This window comes from Toxotes jaculatrix, chromosome 9, assembly GCF_017976425.1.
Source record: "Toxotes jaculatrix isolate fToxJac2 chromosome 9, fToxJac2.pri, whole genome shotgun sequence".
Classification (NCBI taxonomy): domain Eukaryota; kingdom Metazoa; phylum Chordata; class Actinopteri; family Toxotidae; genus Toxotes; species Toxotes jaculatrix.
The window spans coordinates 24,935,917-24,952,252 of NC_054402.1; the positions used below are offsets into that span (position 1 = coordinate 24,935,917).

At 41.6% G+C, this 16,336-nt stretch overlaps 1 protein-coding gene across 2 annotated transcripts in view; it reads left to right on the plus strand.

Annotated features, from left to right (window-relative positions):
- The first annotated feature begins 4,924 nt into the window (after positions 1-4,924).
- The window catches only part of LOC121186969 (kinase suppressor of Ras 1-like), a 70,576-nt gene continuing 59,164 nt past the window's right edge, over positions 4,925-16,336 (plus strand). Inside the window, exons 1-2 of one of the 2 annotated variants that reach the window (XM_041045926.1) lie at positions 4,925-5,210; positions 15,544-15,684. In XM_041045926.1, the coding sequence (XP_040901860.1) occupies positions 5,019-5,210; positions 15,544-15,684 (333 nt within the window). In that variant the 5' untranslated portion in view covers positions 4,925-5,018. The remainder of the gene's footprint in view (positions 5,211-15,543; positions 15,685-16,336) is intronic. The other variant, XM_041045925.1, reaches the window with a different exon arrangement.

Sequence of the window (16,336 nt, forward strand, 5' to 3'; positions counted from 1 at the left end):
AACTAGACACATGGGGTTTAACCAGGTGGTGGACTTCAACAGATGCAGACACTCCCATTCTTTGACTCTGTAGTGGCACCAGCCATTTTTTATAATGTGGTCTGCTGGAGCAGCAGCATCTCTAAGACAGACAGGAAGAGACAGGACAAACTGATCAGGAAGGCCATCTCAGTCCTGGGTTGCCCCCTCGACCCAGTGCAGGTGGTGGGAGAGAGGAGGATGGTAGCGAAGCTATCATTAATGATGGCGAATGAGTCCCACCCCATGCAGGACACACTGACAGCACTGAGCAGCTCCTTCAGTGAGAGGCTGCTTCACCCCAAGACAGCGGAGGAGCGATATCGCAGGTCCCTCCTTCCCACTGCTGTTAGACTGTACAACCAGCTGTGCTGAGTAGACCACATGCACACACACACACATATACCAGGACTGAAAAATGGGTGCCTGTATCTGTCTCTTTGCTGTTGTGACGGATGCAATGTCTCCATTGTGGGACTAATAAAGGTGTACCTGATCTTATCACTGAATAATATAACTGATTTTGTAAACATACTAAAGGGCATTGCCAAAATTACCGGTATTACCAGTTAGGTGTTACTAGGTACTGCTAGTTCACAGTTTATCATTTTAACAATAATGATAGGAGTATTACCATGTCACCAGGTAATTTCTGTAATGTTTCTTCTTGGGGCACATGTGGGACAGTTTAGAATAAGCTTAAACTACTGTATTACTTAAAATACCACATTCCTCCAAGTCATTTCTAATACTGCATCACTTTACAGTACTTCTAATGTAACTTTAGATAATGTACATTTGTCTCAGCTGTATTTGTACATGTGGGTGTACTCATATCGTCTCGGTATCTAGACAAACACTTTAACACTCACACTAGCTGTGCCAGGAATTGGAAAAGTACTTGATAGCCCTCAGTGATCCTCCCATCCGCTGAATGGAAATTCACCAGCAGCTAAAACACACACAGGGCTCTGTGCTCGGTGTGTACACGTGAGTCTGTGATCCGGTTTATTATTGACCTGGACTGTTAATGCCTGCAGTTACACATTAGGGAGGAAGACACATAATGAAGCAGAGTGAGTGACCTCCCACTGCAGTTTATCTATGTCTATGTCTATGTTGATAGCAACATCGATCAATCAATCAGTCTTTATTTGTATAGTACTCTCGATTAAAGTAAAGTTCCAAATGGCTGATAAGCTGATAATAAGAAAGTATAAATGTACCTGAATGTAAACAAACAATACAAGTAAAACAGCATGAGACTAATGCACGTGACAAATAAAACTGATGAAAACGTATCAACAAAACCAATCAAACAGTTAAAAGTCAATTAAAAACAATAAAATAGATAAGAGACAATAACAAATAAAATAGATAAGGAGAGAGTGAAGCATTTTAAGACATCAATCCCCCCCCCTTTTTTTCCACAATGTGTTTTCTTCCTCTGGTTCTTGTCAGCATTCAGGAAGCAGAGGTCTGAATGTGCTGTTACTGATTTAAGACTTTTTGTGTGGAACAGATAAGAGGTAACTACAATACTCTGCTGGATATAAAAGCATGAATTAACCTCTGTGTGTTTCTTAGACAGACAAATGGCCACACCCAAGCTCCATTTATGAGATGATCAAAAGCAGAGCTGTGTTAATTAACAGCATTTCTTTAATGAGTTTAATTCTGAGTCAAAGACAGCTCCAAGGTTTCCCACCTGTTGGCTCAGGGGAAGTCCTTGAGAATTTAATTATGTGGCCAGTTTCTTTCTGTGAGCACCAGAACCTAGAATTACAGTTTTATCTTGGTTGACCTGTAAAAAGAAAACAAAAACTCTTTTGACATCCAGGCATTAAATCAGCCATGTGTCACAGCGCATTCATGCATTCATTCATTCTCTGCCTGCCTTTGTCATCTTACTAACTCTCCTGTCATTTCAAAGCCTGTCACGCCCTCCTGCCCTGCAGTAACCCCTGCTCTCCTGCCTTTCAGCCTCCTGACTCCTCCCCTCCCACCTTCTCACCTTCTCACCTGTTCCCTAATCAGCTGTTAGTATGTATACCCATTTCCACTCATTCCTGCCTGACTTCACCTACTGTTTGCCTTTGCCAGCTTGTGCCTGCAGAGCGTCTTACCTGTTCACTGGTCAAATTGAGATGACTGGTTCGACCCCACTGCTACCAGGAGGGAGGCAATAAGGTGTCCCTTTACCCTGCATCACGCTAACTGAGCCACCTTGCTACCCTGCTCCCACTGACTGTCCCTCTAACCACCTCTTTGTCCCAGTTCTTCATCTCCTCTCTCAGGTTTTCCAGTGACGCCATTCCTCAGGACTGGCATGTTATCAAGGGGTGTCTCACACCCTGTCCCTCATGTCCCTCATGTCCCTGTCAATTCATTTCTCTCTCTTTATTTCTGTTATTTTCTCAAAGGAGAGCACAGGACATGTGGTCTACAGAGAGGATACGTGTGCTGCGGTGGGAAACAAAGCCATTTCATTTCATCTAGACTTTAAATATTGAGGATGTGATTAGATGTTTATTTGTATTTCTTTATCTATTGTTGAGGCGAGGTGCTTTGGAAAGGACTCGGACAGCCTCTCTTCACCTCCAGTGTGTGAGCAGTGAGAAAAAAAGAGAACTTTGGTGCAGTTTTCCACAGCAGAACTTCAGAGGCGTTATTTGGAAAGTTCAAGATTTTGCCAAAGAAAAAAGGAGGAAGGAAAAAAAAGGAAGAAGCAAACAACCATTAGGAGCTACTGCTATAAACAGTTGGGACCTTATGTGTTTATGCTCAAGGGTCCCTGGCCTCAGTATGTAACCCATGTATGTATTTCAATTCAAATTCCTTATAAACTAACTAGTTGTTGTACTTCTCAGCACACAATAATTCTTATGGCTCTACTTCTGCCTTTCAGTCGTTATAGCACCAGAATAATATTAAAGAACAAGCAGTGGGTTTGTTCAAAGTAAGTGCAACAAGTGAAATAATCCACTTTAATTTCTAACATGTTGTTGTGATCACCGGATCATCATCATGTGGCTTCATGAGGATCTGAGGCTCAGTGAAAGAGAGATTTCGACAGAGGAAGTGAGTTATCGCTGTGTTATGGGCTCTCAAGGACAGGAGGGTGGAGCAGGCAGCAGGCAGGGAAAACACTGCAGCCTACACTTCTTCACTTTACTGTTCATTCCAGTCATTTTGTTCAGTATCGTCCCTTTATTATTATAACAATAATTATTTTTAATGACACGTTATAATCCCAGAACCAGACTCTATCAGTATGCAGCACGTGTCGCACCATTTATTTTTCTGATTGGATCAGAGAGAAGGGCTGGGGCAACACAGTGAAACCCACTGCCGTGGTGGAGGAATGTGTTACGTGTCAGGCTGCACACAGAATCCTTTTCTAACTCAGAGAGGCCCTTCCTTTCCCCTGGAAACTACAGAAACTTTGGCACATTTATCCAAGCTCACACCCTGACTCACAAAGTCAGAAACAAACACGGGGCTGCCTGCTGGATCTGAAAACCGTAGGAAAAGTGTTTCCAGTGCTGTGCATCTAAACATCACGAGGGTTTAACCATGTGACCATACAGACCGTTAAAGTTACAAAACAAGTGGTTTTTCATTCTGTGTGTTTTTGTGGGTGTGAGCTGTAGGCTGAGCTGCAGGGAGTAGCTCCTCTCACACTAACTCTGCTCTCAAACAGAATTATCTAGAACAAACGCGGGGCAAATCTGTTACCAGGTGTTTATCAGGAATAAACTGATAACCATAACTAATATAAATATGATTTGTTTCAAAGAAAAAGCATTGTTATCATCTTGAAATACACAAACTGGTTATACAGGACCTATTCAGATAACATGCCTTCATGTAAATCAATGCATTTATCTCCATATGTAAACATCCTGTGGGAAATCTAGGAGCTTTTTAAGGACTCAGGATAAGGATATCTCTGTCACTGTATCAGGTCATTTAGACGTATTTAGACATAAAGTTTTTGTTTTTGTTTTTGTTAAAAACAAAACTCCCTTAAGTTGGAGGATTCACTGATAGAAATCAGACCGGTATGGTTTTATAATAAGGTGATAACCCAGGTGAGGTACAGTAATACCAGCTGACCCTTCATCCACCTGACAGCAGAATGACCTCAGAGCTCAGCTGTCTGTGTCTGTCTCTGTCATTGTCTTCTTTTTCTTCTTCTTCTCCCTCCACAGAGAGACAGGAAGTCAGGCTCAGCTACATAACAGCAGCTGGCTGAGACTGACAGCACTGAATAGCTTATGGGCACTTCAGTAATGAGTGGGTTTGAAGGACACTGCATCGTTTCTGTTGTAATGTAATTGACCTGGTTCTGCACTGACAGAGCTCTGACAGCAGATGGCAGTGTTTTCTAATTTATTTCAAAGAGGAGGCAAACTATATGTAAGAATATGAGACAGTTGTACATTAACTAAAGCTCATTTTCCTCTCAGTTAAAACTGATATGCTGAAATACAAATGCAATACACGTGAAAGTAAGTAAGTCAGTAACTAAGTCAAAGTATTTTGTCTGGTTAACTGATCATTTTTTCTATTCATTCATGACTCTGTCCTTATTGTTCATTAGTTCTCTGTGCATGTCCATTCTTTGGGTTTTATTTTATTATTGTTTCCATTTCTTGCTTATTGATCTACATTCATTTGTTCTTTTTAATCCCTGTTTAAAGCAATTTGGTTAACCTGATGTTTTTAAATATTCTGCATAAATAAATCCACTTCTTTCATCAATGTTTACTCAAGAAACGTTCAAGTCCTGCTTTAATTTGAAGGTTAGGGCAGGAAGTGGTTCTGAACTCATGCTCTTCTTATTGCAGTGAGCTTGCTGGAGGAGACCTGAAGCAGCTTCATGGAAGAACAAACACGGAAACGTGTTTCAGACCATGCATTGTTTAGAGGAAGCGCTGGTGCGCGACGCGTCTCTGGGTCGCTGCGTGTAACACAGGTCGCGCCAATGAGGAGGAATGGACAGAGAAGCGGGCAGAGGAGACAGGGTGGTCTCCGGCAGAACGGAACCGGGAGAAGCTGAGGAGGCTCTGCGCCAGTGCCAGCTCATCCAGAACCTGGTGGACATCTCCACCTCCAGCCTGCAGGCTCTCAGGACCAGATGCGCCGCAAGCAACGACCTCACCCGGCAGGAGATCCGCACGTTAGAGGTACGGTGGAGGGGACACGCTGCTCGGGCTCCTTCTCTGGTGCTCGAGCCCCCAGCACGTGTTGTAATGTTCCTGGAGTGTGTGTGTGTGTGTGAAACTTGTTAGAAAGACTGTTTCCAAATATTTTGAAAGCAGTCCTAAGCTGGGATCTGACAGCCATCAGGCTGTGGCACCTCATCAGGGCTGTTAACTAAAAGTTGTCACTAAACCTTTTTTTTTTTTAATGGTCACATTTTGATATTATGATTGATTATTGAGTTCTTTTAATTGCTGTTAACAAAAATGGCGAATGAAGTAGTGATGAGTTATGTTCACTGATACATGTGGTGGTGGTGGTAAACCTCACAGTGTCTAAGGATGAATAGGCCTCAGGGTTTGAGATGAGTGCAGTGTATTTGAGAAATGAAGCCTTGAGTTGCCTCCCTGTAACGTCAGCTCACCAACACATGTGGAAGAGAGTCAGACTGGTCACAGCAGGAAACGCACAGCTACAGATAATGAAATGAATGATGATGATGGCTCAATTCCATTTAGCTCTTTCAGTTTCAGTTTAGAGGTGTGTGTGTGTGTGTGTGTGTGTGTGTGTGTGTGTGTGTGTGTGTGTGTGTGTGTGTGTGTGTGCAGGCTCACTGACACACCTTCATGTTGCACTTGGACACTTGCTGTCCTGTAACCAAGTCCAGAACTTAGATGAGCTTCAAACCTTTTTCCTGTATGGCACATATATTGGACTATGAAGACCTGAAATGGTTCAAAACAAGATTACTAAGCTTTTAGTGAACTGGCTGATCATGGATGTGTTCAGAGACCTGGATCCAGAGCTGCCACTCAGTCCTGCTGTCAGTTTGTCCCAGTGGTTACTCACCCTACTGCAACTAAATGAAAATGTCTAACCCACACAGCACTGTCCCTGTAGACCACTATTATGAACAAAGTAAAAGTAAAACTGTTGACATGACAACACTCCTGCGAGGTCAGGCTGATGTCACAGGGCAGCATCCTGTGTTTTTCTTGGCTTGTTCACACAACAAGAAATGTTCATTTAAGTGAATAGGCACCATTTTGAGGTCCAGTTTTTAATAATACATCCACAATGTGGCCACAAATGCCGAACAATGTCCTATTGACTATGATTTTATTGTCATACTGAAACTTAACAGTAGCACAAGTAGAGAAGAGCCGTTAACTCAGTAAATATACTTAACAAAGTCAGTTACATAGCAGTGAAGGTTTGCTACCATCAGGTAGCATTAGCCACCATAACCTACGGGTCATACCAGACCAGGTATAAGTGTGTGTGTCTCAGGCTGTGAATGCTGCCACATCACAGCTGACATGGCGTGACTGAGTTATCTTTGAATACCTGAAAATATCTGAAATTGTTTGAAAAGGTTTGTTTTGACAACAGCTTGTATTGATGGCTGCCACTACCACTACCACTGTATCAGCTACTAACAGCCCGTACATTCCATAAATGCCTTAGTTACCAGTCAACAACAGAAGGAACTTGTCTGGTATTACTCTGTTGGTCCACTTAACGCAAACAGGAACAAAAAACACTTCAGGGATGAGCGTTTATCATTCATTGTCCATCACCGTCTTAACAAAAAGTGGCCATGCGTGTTCCTCCGCAGGACAGCACTCTCAACCGTCCGTGTCTCTTCTCTCGCTCGCTCCGCTGGCGTCTGTCCTCTGGCAGCTCAACTCTGTCTCCTAGAAATTCCATTTTTATAGTTCAGATTTGCAACAGCAAAGACATTTGCATCTGATAACATAATGAGGAAGGAAGCATCAATTGCTGTATACTGAACTCATTAGTGAACATGTTCACTGCCAATGTATTTAATGGGTTTTCCACAAAAATATCTACCTGTCAATATATTATCCAGTTGTAGTGACTTACAGCATTGTTTAACCTTTCATGGTTATGTATAGACTCTCACTGCACTTGGTTAAGGTCAGAGAGAGATTGTTTAATACAGAATACAGAGAATACATTTAACTGAAAACACAGTCTTGGCCTGAGCTTAACCAAAGTGCTTGTCAATCAAAAATAAATGACAACCTGTGAATGTGCCACTGTTTACAGACAGTGACCAAATACACCTGCCATAGATGATTATCATGATGTTTAATAAGCTGCTAAGCAGTCCGATGAATGACTGTGCTCTTTTGTAAAGCAGATGTTGCTTAATCCGTCTCATAGTGTACAGTCTGGTTTGTTTGGTTCCCACAGTTAGCAACAGGGTGATGATTATGTCTTCACCACATTCATCACTGTCAGAACTTCTGTTTTTTTTTTTGTTTTTTTTTTTATGTCGTCCACCAGGTCTGGTAACAGCATCTTCACTGACATCACAAGTCAAGTGTGTGTGTTTGTGTGTGTGTTCGTGTGCTTCCCTCTCCCTCATTGGCTGGGAAGGGGCACAGAGAAATTGTTGTGTGGATATGTGTGTAGCAAGAGGCAAAATTTGGCTGTGGTTCCCTCCCACGCATTCTGAGCATCTTGTTTAGCAAGAGCGTCAGATGACATGAAAGACAGTGGGAGGATATGACAGGTATGCTGCTTGTTGCTGCACTGGGCCAAATGTTAGAGAAGGAAGAGTGAGGGAGTTATGTACAGTCATTGGACGGTGAACTCCAGAGCTTGGACAATTCTCCTTTTTCTGTCCTCTTATCGAGCCCTCAAACTGCCTGACCCACAGACGGATCCGTCTCTATGGATCCATGTTGTCGGTCTTTATTCACAAACACCATTAATGTCAAACGACTGGATTTTGGACATAATTGTAGAAAGTGGTGCACAAGACATTAGAACAGTTCCAGTTGATGTGTTGATGAGGTTCATCTGTCACCATAGTTGTTAAAGCGTGTCTCGGTGTCACATGTTGCATTAAGGTGAAGCAGATCAGTTCAACAGAAAAACAACAACCAGCAAACATATGAGGAAAAAAATGAGATTTGAAATACACACATTTTACATGCAAATGTAACCACACATGGTCACACGCATGAGAGACTAATTTTAACCTACCAAAAGCTGCTTCAGTTGAATTTTTTTTTTTTTTTTTTTTGGACCACCTGTGGGCAGTGGAACAATATTACACACACGACATCTGACGTACATGTCAAGTTGTGGTCTACATATCCAGCAGACACAGAGGAACATTAGCGTTTGACACGAAATGCTCCACTGCATCCACCAGCTAGACTCTAGACCAGAGGTGTCAAACCTGTTCCACAAAGGGCTGGTGTGGCTGCAGGTTTTTGTTCCAACCAAGCAGCAGCACACCAGACTTGACTCATTTAATCAACTGATCTCAGTCTTCAGACAGTTGATTGGTCAAACTGTGTGTTCTTGATTGGTTGGAACAAAAACCTGCAGCCACACGGCCCTTTGTGGAACAGGTTTGACACCTATGCTCTAGACTTTGTCTGACTGCTGCTCGGTGCAGTGGGTTCAGCTGAGATTTGTTTTCTCTGTGAAAACAGCTGTTCCTAGAAAAGAGGTTGAGGAGAGCAGAGCTTTGAGCTGTAAAACAGATGGTCATTCATTGTTAATGTAAAAATATTGATCATCACTGATGATAATCACTTCACTGTACACTGTGTATATGATCAGCTGCCACCACCAATAGAATCTAATTCCATGGGAAACACTGCTGTCCCCTCACAGTGCAGGTCCTGCTGCTGGTGCTGGCTTTATCTCCCTCACTGAGTCCTTCGTTCCTGTCAGGATCACTGAACAGCAGTTTACTCACAGTCCACACAGTTAGAGCCACTTCTTCCACTCCCCCTGTTTACTGAATGGAAGAATAAGTCTATTATCTGCCAGGACTTTATTATGATCAACATTATAGATTTCATTGTCATCACAGAGTCTTGGACTGCTGAATATGTCCCCTTCACTGAGCTCTCTAAATTCACTCTCCTGAATTTAGTTTACTGCCTCAAACACCCTTTTTTTTGGACCCATGAACACTGCGGCCTCACTGCAGAGGAGCATCTCAGTGTTTTTAATAACTCCTGCTCAGATATTTTAGCTTGAATAGCTCCTGTCAGATGCAAAAAGTCAAAATCCTTTTCTTTACCATGTTTAAAGGAGGAAACTAAGAATTTTAAAAGACACGGCAGGAAGGCTTCTCTTAAACATCTGAGGTCCACAAGCAAAAGACTCCCAATCCCAGAATTCTCTTTAAAACCTTAACTGTGATTGGTCCCTCACCAGTTGATTTGTCCCCAGAGAGATGTGAATAATATCATTGTTTCTGTAAAGAGATAGTGGAGATTCAGCAGCACGTTAACACAGATTTCCGAGAGCTTGTGTTGATGTTGACCACCTGCAGCTCTGTTTACCCCGTTTACCCCGTCTTAAAGAAGCTCTCTCTCTGGATCCTTCTTTTTTAAGTATAAAAAATGGAGGATTAGTATTTTTTTTTTAAGAAGAATAAATCAAATTTCAGAAAAAATGTCAATCTGGGTTTTGCTCGCTGCACAGCATCAGGCTGCTCTGACCAGTGTCACCAGTGACTTGTTGCTTTCCACTCATGCAGACCTGTAAACTATACTGGCATCAGTGATGTGGCTCTGTATTGGTTCAGCTTGTATCTAACAGATCCTTCTCCTCTTGTGCTCCCATTCTGTGACCTCCCATAAGGGAAAATTTCTTTTTAAAAAAGATGCCCATAGCAAAGGTGTTATTTTTGACTCTGAGCTGAGGTGACTAAAGTTGTGCAATCCTGCTTTGTACAACGGAAATATTTTACCAGATCAGGTCATTCCTTTCATCTGCAGATTTAGAAACGGTCATCCATGCTTTTGTCTCATCCAGACTGGACTACTGCAGCGCTCTTTGTTCTGGTATCAGCAGGTGAAACATGTTCTGAGAGAATTAACCACATCACAGCAATCCTTGTTGCCCTGGTTAATCTTTTACTGTGTGTTTGTAAAGGCTTGAATAGTCTGGCTCCACCGGCGGGGCCTTTCCAACGGTTCTAAAATCTCGACTAAAGGTAAGTATAGGTGACCGGGCCCTTCAGCAGTCCTCAGTGTCCTCTTTAAAATTTCTTCTTAAAACTCATTTTCTTAATGATGATAATTTTTGGGGTCCTTGACATATTTATAAGTCTGTTGTGTTTGTTCCGATTTATGCTTCTTAGAAACACCAAAATTGGCAGATTGGTTGCAAATTCCATCCACTACTCAGGCACATAAATTGGAGTTGTCCTTAAAGTGGCAGTTTTTCACAATCTGCTTGGACTCCAATTTTTGCTGCTTACAGATATATTTCTCATAACTATTATCCAAAAGTTTGGGAAACCCTGTGCAAATGCCATATTTTGTTGATTTATGAAATTAAAGTAAGTAAATAAAACCCCTGCAGCAAATAGACATTATAAATGAGCCTTTCTTCACATGTTAATGCAGTTTTATACTATTTATTTCATGAACTTGTTTAATGAAATGAGAGAACAGTAATTGCATCATGTGCAGAAGTGTGGTCACCTTTCTGTTTATAAAGTCTCAGAACTTCATTAACTCATTAGGCCTTAATTGACTCATTAGGACTTAAAAGGCAGGTCAAGAGTTTCTGTTCGGTATGTTCAGCTGATTTTCTGCTGATGTTTCAGATCTTGATACGTTTTTTTGACTCTTCAAACCTTCATACTCAACAACCGAGCAACTGACCGAGGGTCTGAAAAAGAAGCTAGCAGGAGAAGGTTAGAAAACATCAAAGCTCTTCCAGCTTGAAATTTCCACTGTGACATGTCATTAAGAAATGGCAGTTAAGGAGAGCTGTGGGAATTATGACGAAATGTGGAAGACCAAGAAAACTTTCAGATCAAGCTGCAGCTCAGCAGAAAGCCAAAGCAACAACTCCATATGACTGCACAGGAGCTGACAAAGGAAGGTTTAGCTGACGGTGGTGGTGCACTGCTCCACCGTTCCACTGCACAAAACAGAGCTGTTTTGGAAACAGGTGCTGTTGACAGATGAAGTTAAACATCACCACAATTGTGGTGGTTTTAGTTTGAACAAAAAAGGGGGCAGCATTTGATGAGAAGAACGCTTTGCCTTTGGCAGCTGCTGGGTACCACTGCATGTGTAGAAATGACTCTCTCAGCCCTCTTTCTCTAACGTCATAGATAATCTGTTGGTAGATCTTAAACCAAAGTCAAGAACACAAACAGTCAAAGTGGTCTACAGAAGCTGTTTGCAAGCTGTTATATCTGACGTAGGAGGGTTACTGAGTTCTGACTGAGTGTGCCCAAACCTTTTGTCATGCCATGATTACAGCCTAAGCTTTGCTTAGTAAAGCTCATTTTTAATCTTTTTTTTTTTTTTTACTACAGGATTTGGAGTTTCTACCTTTCACTTCAAAAATCAACAAAAGCTGTAATTTACTCAGAGATGCCCAAACCTGTACATACAACTTTAAATTCAACTTAAAGGTTTCTGTCATGTACCACTGGAAACTTATTTTCAGAGATCCTAATGAATATCTGGGGTGTTGTATTATTATGTTTGGGCCTTATTTTGAGCATCGTTGCAAACCCTGTGCTGTGGTAGGTTGCAGCTCCATGTTTCTTTGCTTGCCGGTGACTGGAGGGCGTTGCCCTTTGTTTCTGTGGCTAAATGAGTCCATAACACTTACTGGTGCAGACTGACTCCATCAGGCTCCGCATTCTGCAAAGATTCACTGAACTGTGCAAATGGAAACGGCTGAAGCCTTGTTACAGTGGAATGTTTTCAGCCCTGCTGTGTGAGGCTGAATGAGGCAGTCTATGCAAAGTGTTGGTGAGAGTCAGGAAAGCCCCATGTGGTTTCCCAACTGCCTGCTCTTGTTTTCTCTCATTTTCTCTCCTCTCTCCCTTTTGTGTCACTTTTGTCCTCTTCTTTCTGACCTTATTTTTTGTAGTTTTTTTTTTCTTGTCTGAACAAATGTTTTTACACACCCGCTCTTTGCTGTGTTATTTTCACAATCAGTGCACAGAAGCAGACATTTGATGACCCATCTGATGAAATATGTTGACGTCTACAAGATGAATTGGCACAAAATTTGGACTTTTGAAATTTGAAATTTTCATCTGATGATGGAGCTAAATGAAAAGTTCCTATGATACTTCTTGTTGATGTATTCTCATGACTTTAATGATCCATTGGCGTTATCTCCACAATCAAGTCAAGGTCAGAATTTCAATCTGGGCAATACTTTGGTTTCAGACCACATACCTACAAAACCAATGACATACCCATCAACCTCAGCTATACAAAGCATTTAGTGCTAATTAGCAACCGTTTGCATACTAACACACTAAACTTAGGCGATGAATATAATGAACATTACTTGCCAAACATGAGCTTGTTAATGTCATCATTGTAAGCATGCTGAAGTTAGCATTGAGCTCAAGGCAACACTGCCTAACTACAGCATCATGCAGCATCTGATGCATGTCGAAATACCCACACCCACACTGTTTTCAGTGTAAACCAACGGCATCATGAGAAGTCAACTGTTATCATCTGTCATGGATATGTCTCTGATCCAGAGTTAACACGTCAACTCGGCAATTGTATCATTCCCTCCCTGGCTACTTACATACTGTATGTTCAGTGTTTTCTGTGTGTGTCAGATATCATGCCGCTCATTGGCGCAGCCATCAGAGGGTCAAACACAAACTGTTTGTTTTACGGTTGTTTGACTAATGGTCAAAGAAAATGAGCAGTTTGAAGATGTCATCTTGAGCTCTGATAAATGTTTGATGATCAGTTTTTGATTTGTTGATCAATTGGTTGTTTTTTTTTTTTTAAGCAAAAATGATAAATATTCCATAGTTCCACTTCAACAGTTGTGAGGATTTGCTGCTTTTCTTTGTCCTTTGTTTTCTGTGGCATAGTAAACTCAGTATGTTTGGGTTCTGGACTGTTGTTTAGACCAAAATAAGCAATTTAAATACATTGCCTTGAGTTTCAGAAAGTGGCAACATTTTTCATTCATGTTTTTGGGATTGTGGGAGGAAGCCGGAGTACCTGGAGAAAACCCACGTCAGCACAGGGAGAACATGCAAACTCCACACAGAAGAGCCCAGACCGGGGTCCGAACCTGGAACCCTCTTGCTGTGAGGCTGTGAATCAGATCACCCTCTAAAGAGCAGCAGTCCAAGTTTTATCCATCACTTGTACATGTAAAGCATCCACCTTCATCTCAGATCTTCCTTTTACACAAATGGGTTTTCTGCAGTATAGTCACAGGTGTCATGTGCGTGTTTATGTGCTTATGTTATACAGGCTTACTGTGTGGTGTGTATTTAATCTTCTAACAAGCAGCTATCCCAAACAGTACTTACCCAATCATCGTATCTCTGGATGGAAAAAAAAGAAGCCCTGACCTTAGGTGTGTCAGAAATGTGATGCTGTTGACACTCTACGCAACATACAACCCTGTGGCACACGCAACGTATTTTCAATCATCGCGTAAACAGAGCCGAGGGCGATCCAGTCAGAGATAGACGCTGAAGATAAAGTCAGAGATAGAGGCTCATCACTGTCGTGTGGGTCCAGGTGTTGTTCAGTGCAAACTAACACCCTCCTGTTTTCATCCAAGTTTCTACAAGCATCAGTGCATCTCACCTCAGGCCACTCACGGTTTTCCCGTAAAGATAACACTTTTGCAATTTTAATGCACATTAAAAACAGCATAGGCGCACCCTTCAGATGGAGGCTGCTGAAAGAGCTCTTTAGTTTGCTTCTGTGTTTCTGTGTGCTAGTTGTGGAGGAATTATTTAGAACTTTCACTGAAGTAAAAGTAGTAATACCACAGTGTAGAAATAGTCTGTTACAAGTAGGGGTCATGCAAAGTACAGAAGTATTAGCATCAAAATATATTTAAGGTGCCAAAAGTACTCATAATACAGAATTAGCAATTTCAGTGTTATTCTTGGATTGTAATTAACACGTTTTTCTTAATATAATGAGTCAGCAAAGTAACCAGTGTGAACACTGTATATAGCGTCACACAATTCAAAAGAACTCGTTGCAGTTCTCTGATAAAACTGGTGAGGCATAGATCAGGGCAAGGATTAAAAAAAAAAAAAGAAAGAAAGAAAGAAAAAACCAGTTCTAAAGCTCTGAGTGTTCCCAGGAGCACAGTGGCTTTAACTGAGAAGTGACACAAGTTTGGAACCACAGGACTCTTCATAGTGTTGGTTGTCCAGTCAAGCTGAGTTACAGGGCAAGAAGGTTCTTGGTCCGGGAGGTGACCAGTAACCCAACGGTCATATGTATAATGATGAATCAATAGTCTAAAGCAAAGACAGTCAAAAGCATAGTACAAACTTTATACAAGCTTTGTTTTGTTTTGCTTTGCTTTGTTTTCAGGTTTTCAGTTACGGTTCCATTAAACTCACCAAGTTACTGAAAGTTGCTTCTGCAGTGTGGCTTGAAGAAAAGTTTATTGTTGTCAAGAACAGAAAAGTTGCATGTGAAATTTACAGGCTTTTAGAGGGTTAGGGTTTGAAAGCTGTCAAAGTCTGACAGTTCCTCACCAATGATGCCTAATTAAAATGTTTATTATTTTCTGTGTGATGTCTTGGAAATCATTGTGGCTTCGCGTGGGAGGATTTCACTAAATCTGAAACCTGCTGTGAAGCCTCCTCGCTGTGCATTAAAGAGCTGCTAATGCATCTAAAATGTTTTGTTTTTGCAGCCTGTCAGTGAAGAGTTTTAGTCTCTGTGATAGTCTGAGTGTTGGTTACAATGACAAGTTCAAAAAAATGATGCTTACGTCCATCAGAATTCATAACCTTCTGAGAGTTTTGGGTCTGTGAGGTTTAAACAGGCTTGTGAAGTTGCTTCACTTACTTTAACAGTTTGCCGGGCGGTTTAACAGCAGACATCTGGTCTGGACCACTAGTCAGGGGGATTTCCTCAAACTGAACGAAGTCTCATTTCTCTCTACTGCTTTACATGCACACACTTCTTGATATTTATGGGTGATATATCAAGAACGTCAGGGTTTATTTGGAAATAACTTGCCCTTAATTTGAGTATCATACTGATCTTGAAACTAAGACCTGAGCAATTATTAACCTACAGAGAAAAATGATCAAATGATATGTTCAACATTAAAGGTTTCTAGAAAAGAGAAATGCACAAATATGTGATGAAAAGTTAGAGGATATGTTTAGTATGTAAAACAAGAAAAAAGTGTATCTCATTTCTGTCACATACTTTTATTTTGGAGGATGTTGTCATTGTGTTTGTGAGGGTTGGTGATCCTTTGGTTACACCTCAGAGGGACAGAGTGAAGCAGTGTGTGGTGTGCCCCCTGCAGGTGAAGCTGACCAAGTACATGTGGACACAGCTGCAGTGGAAGCGGAGGGTACCAGAGAGGGAGAGACCTGAAGCTCTGACTGGATACCCGAGACTGGAGAACTGGCTCCTAACCGCTGACCTCACACCACAGTTCATACAGGTAATGTGTGTGTGTGTGTGTGTGTGTGTGTACATTTTATCTGTTTTGTTCAATAACAGTGGAGCAAATGCACTGCCACCAACTGTTTCTTTTATCCATCTTTGGAATAATGAGCCAGCATCATATGATCTGAGTGTATGCTGGGAAATGTACATAGGACTAGTAGCAGTTGTACTCAGTGATATGTGTGATATGGTTTCGGTCAGCGTTGTAGCTGCTGTATGTTGGACTAACATGTCATCATCTGCCGCTTATCTGGGTCCAGGCCCAGGTCGCGGGGGGCGACTGCCGCCCATTGTTGGACTAACTGGACTGTTATAATTCTACAGAGTGCAAGACCTGAGGAAAGCATGTTAATGTTACCGGTGCCAGACCTAGGGGAATCTGGACCGGCAGCAAAGATTACACAGACTGGGCAGCACTGTGCAATCTGTGGATCAAAGGAGGAGGACACAAGTTAGCGTATTCCGCTGGCGCTCATTTATTTCCAACTGCCGCACACATTTTGTGATCAAGCTTTTTTATAAAAAAATAAAATGACAACCAATTCACATTACTGATGATAAATAACATAAAACCTCACTCAGATAAAATAAAACAAATACATATGTATAGGTATATATATTTCTTACATAAAATGCGAGTAAATGTA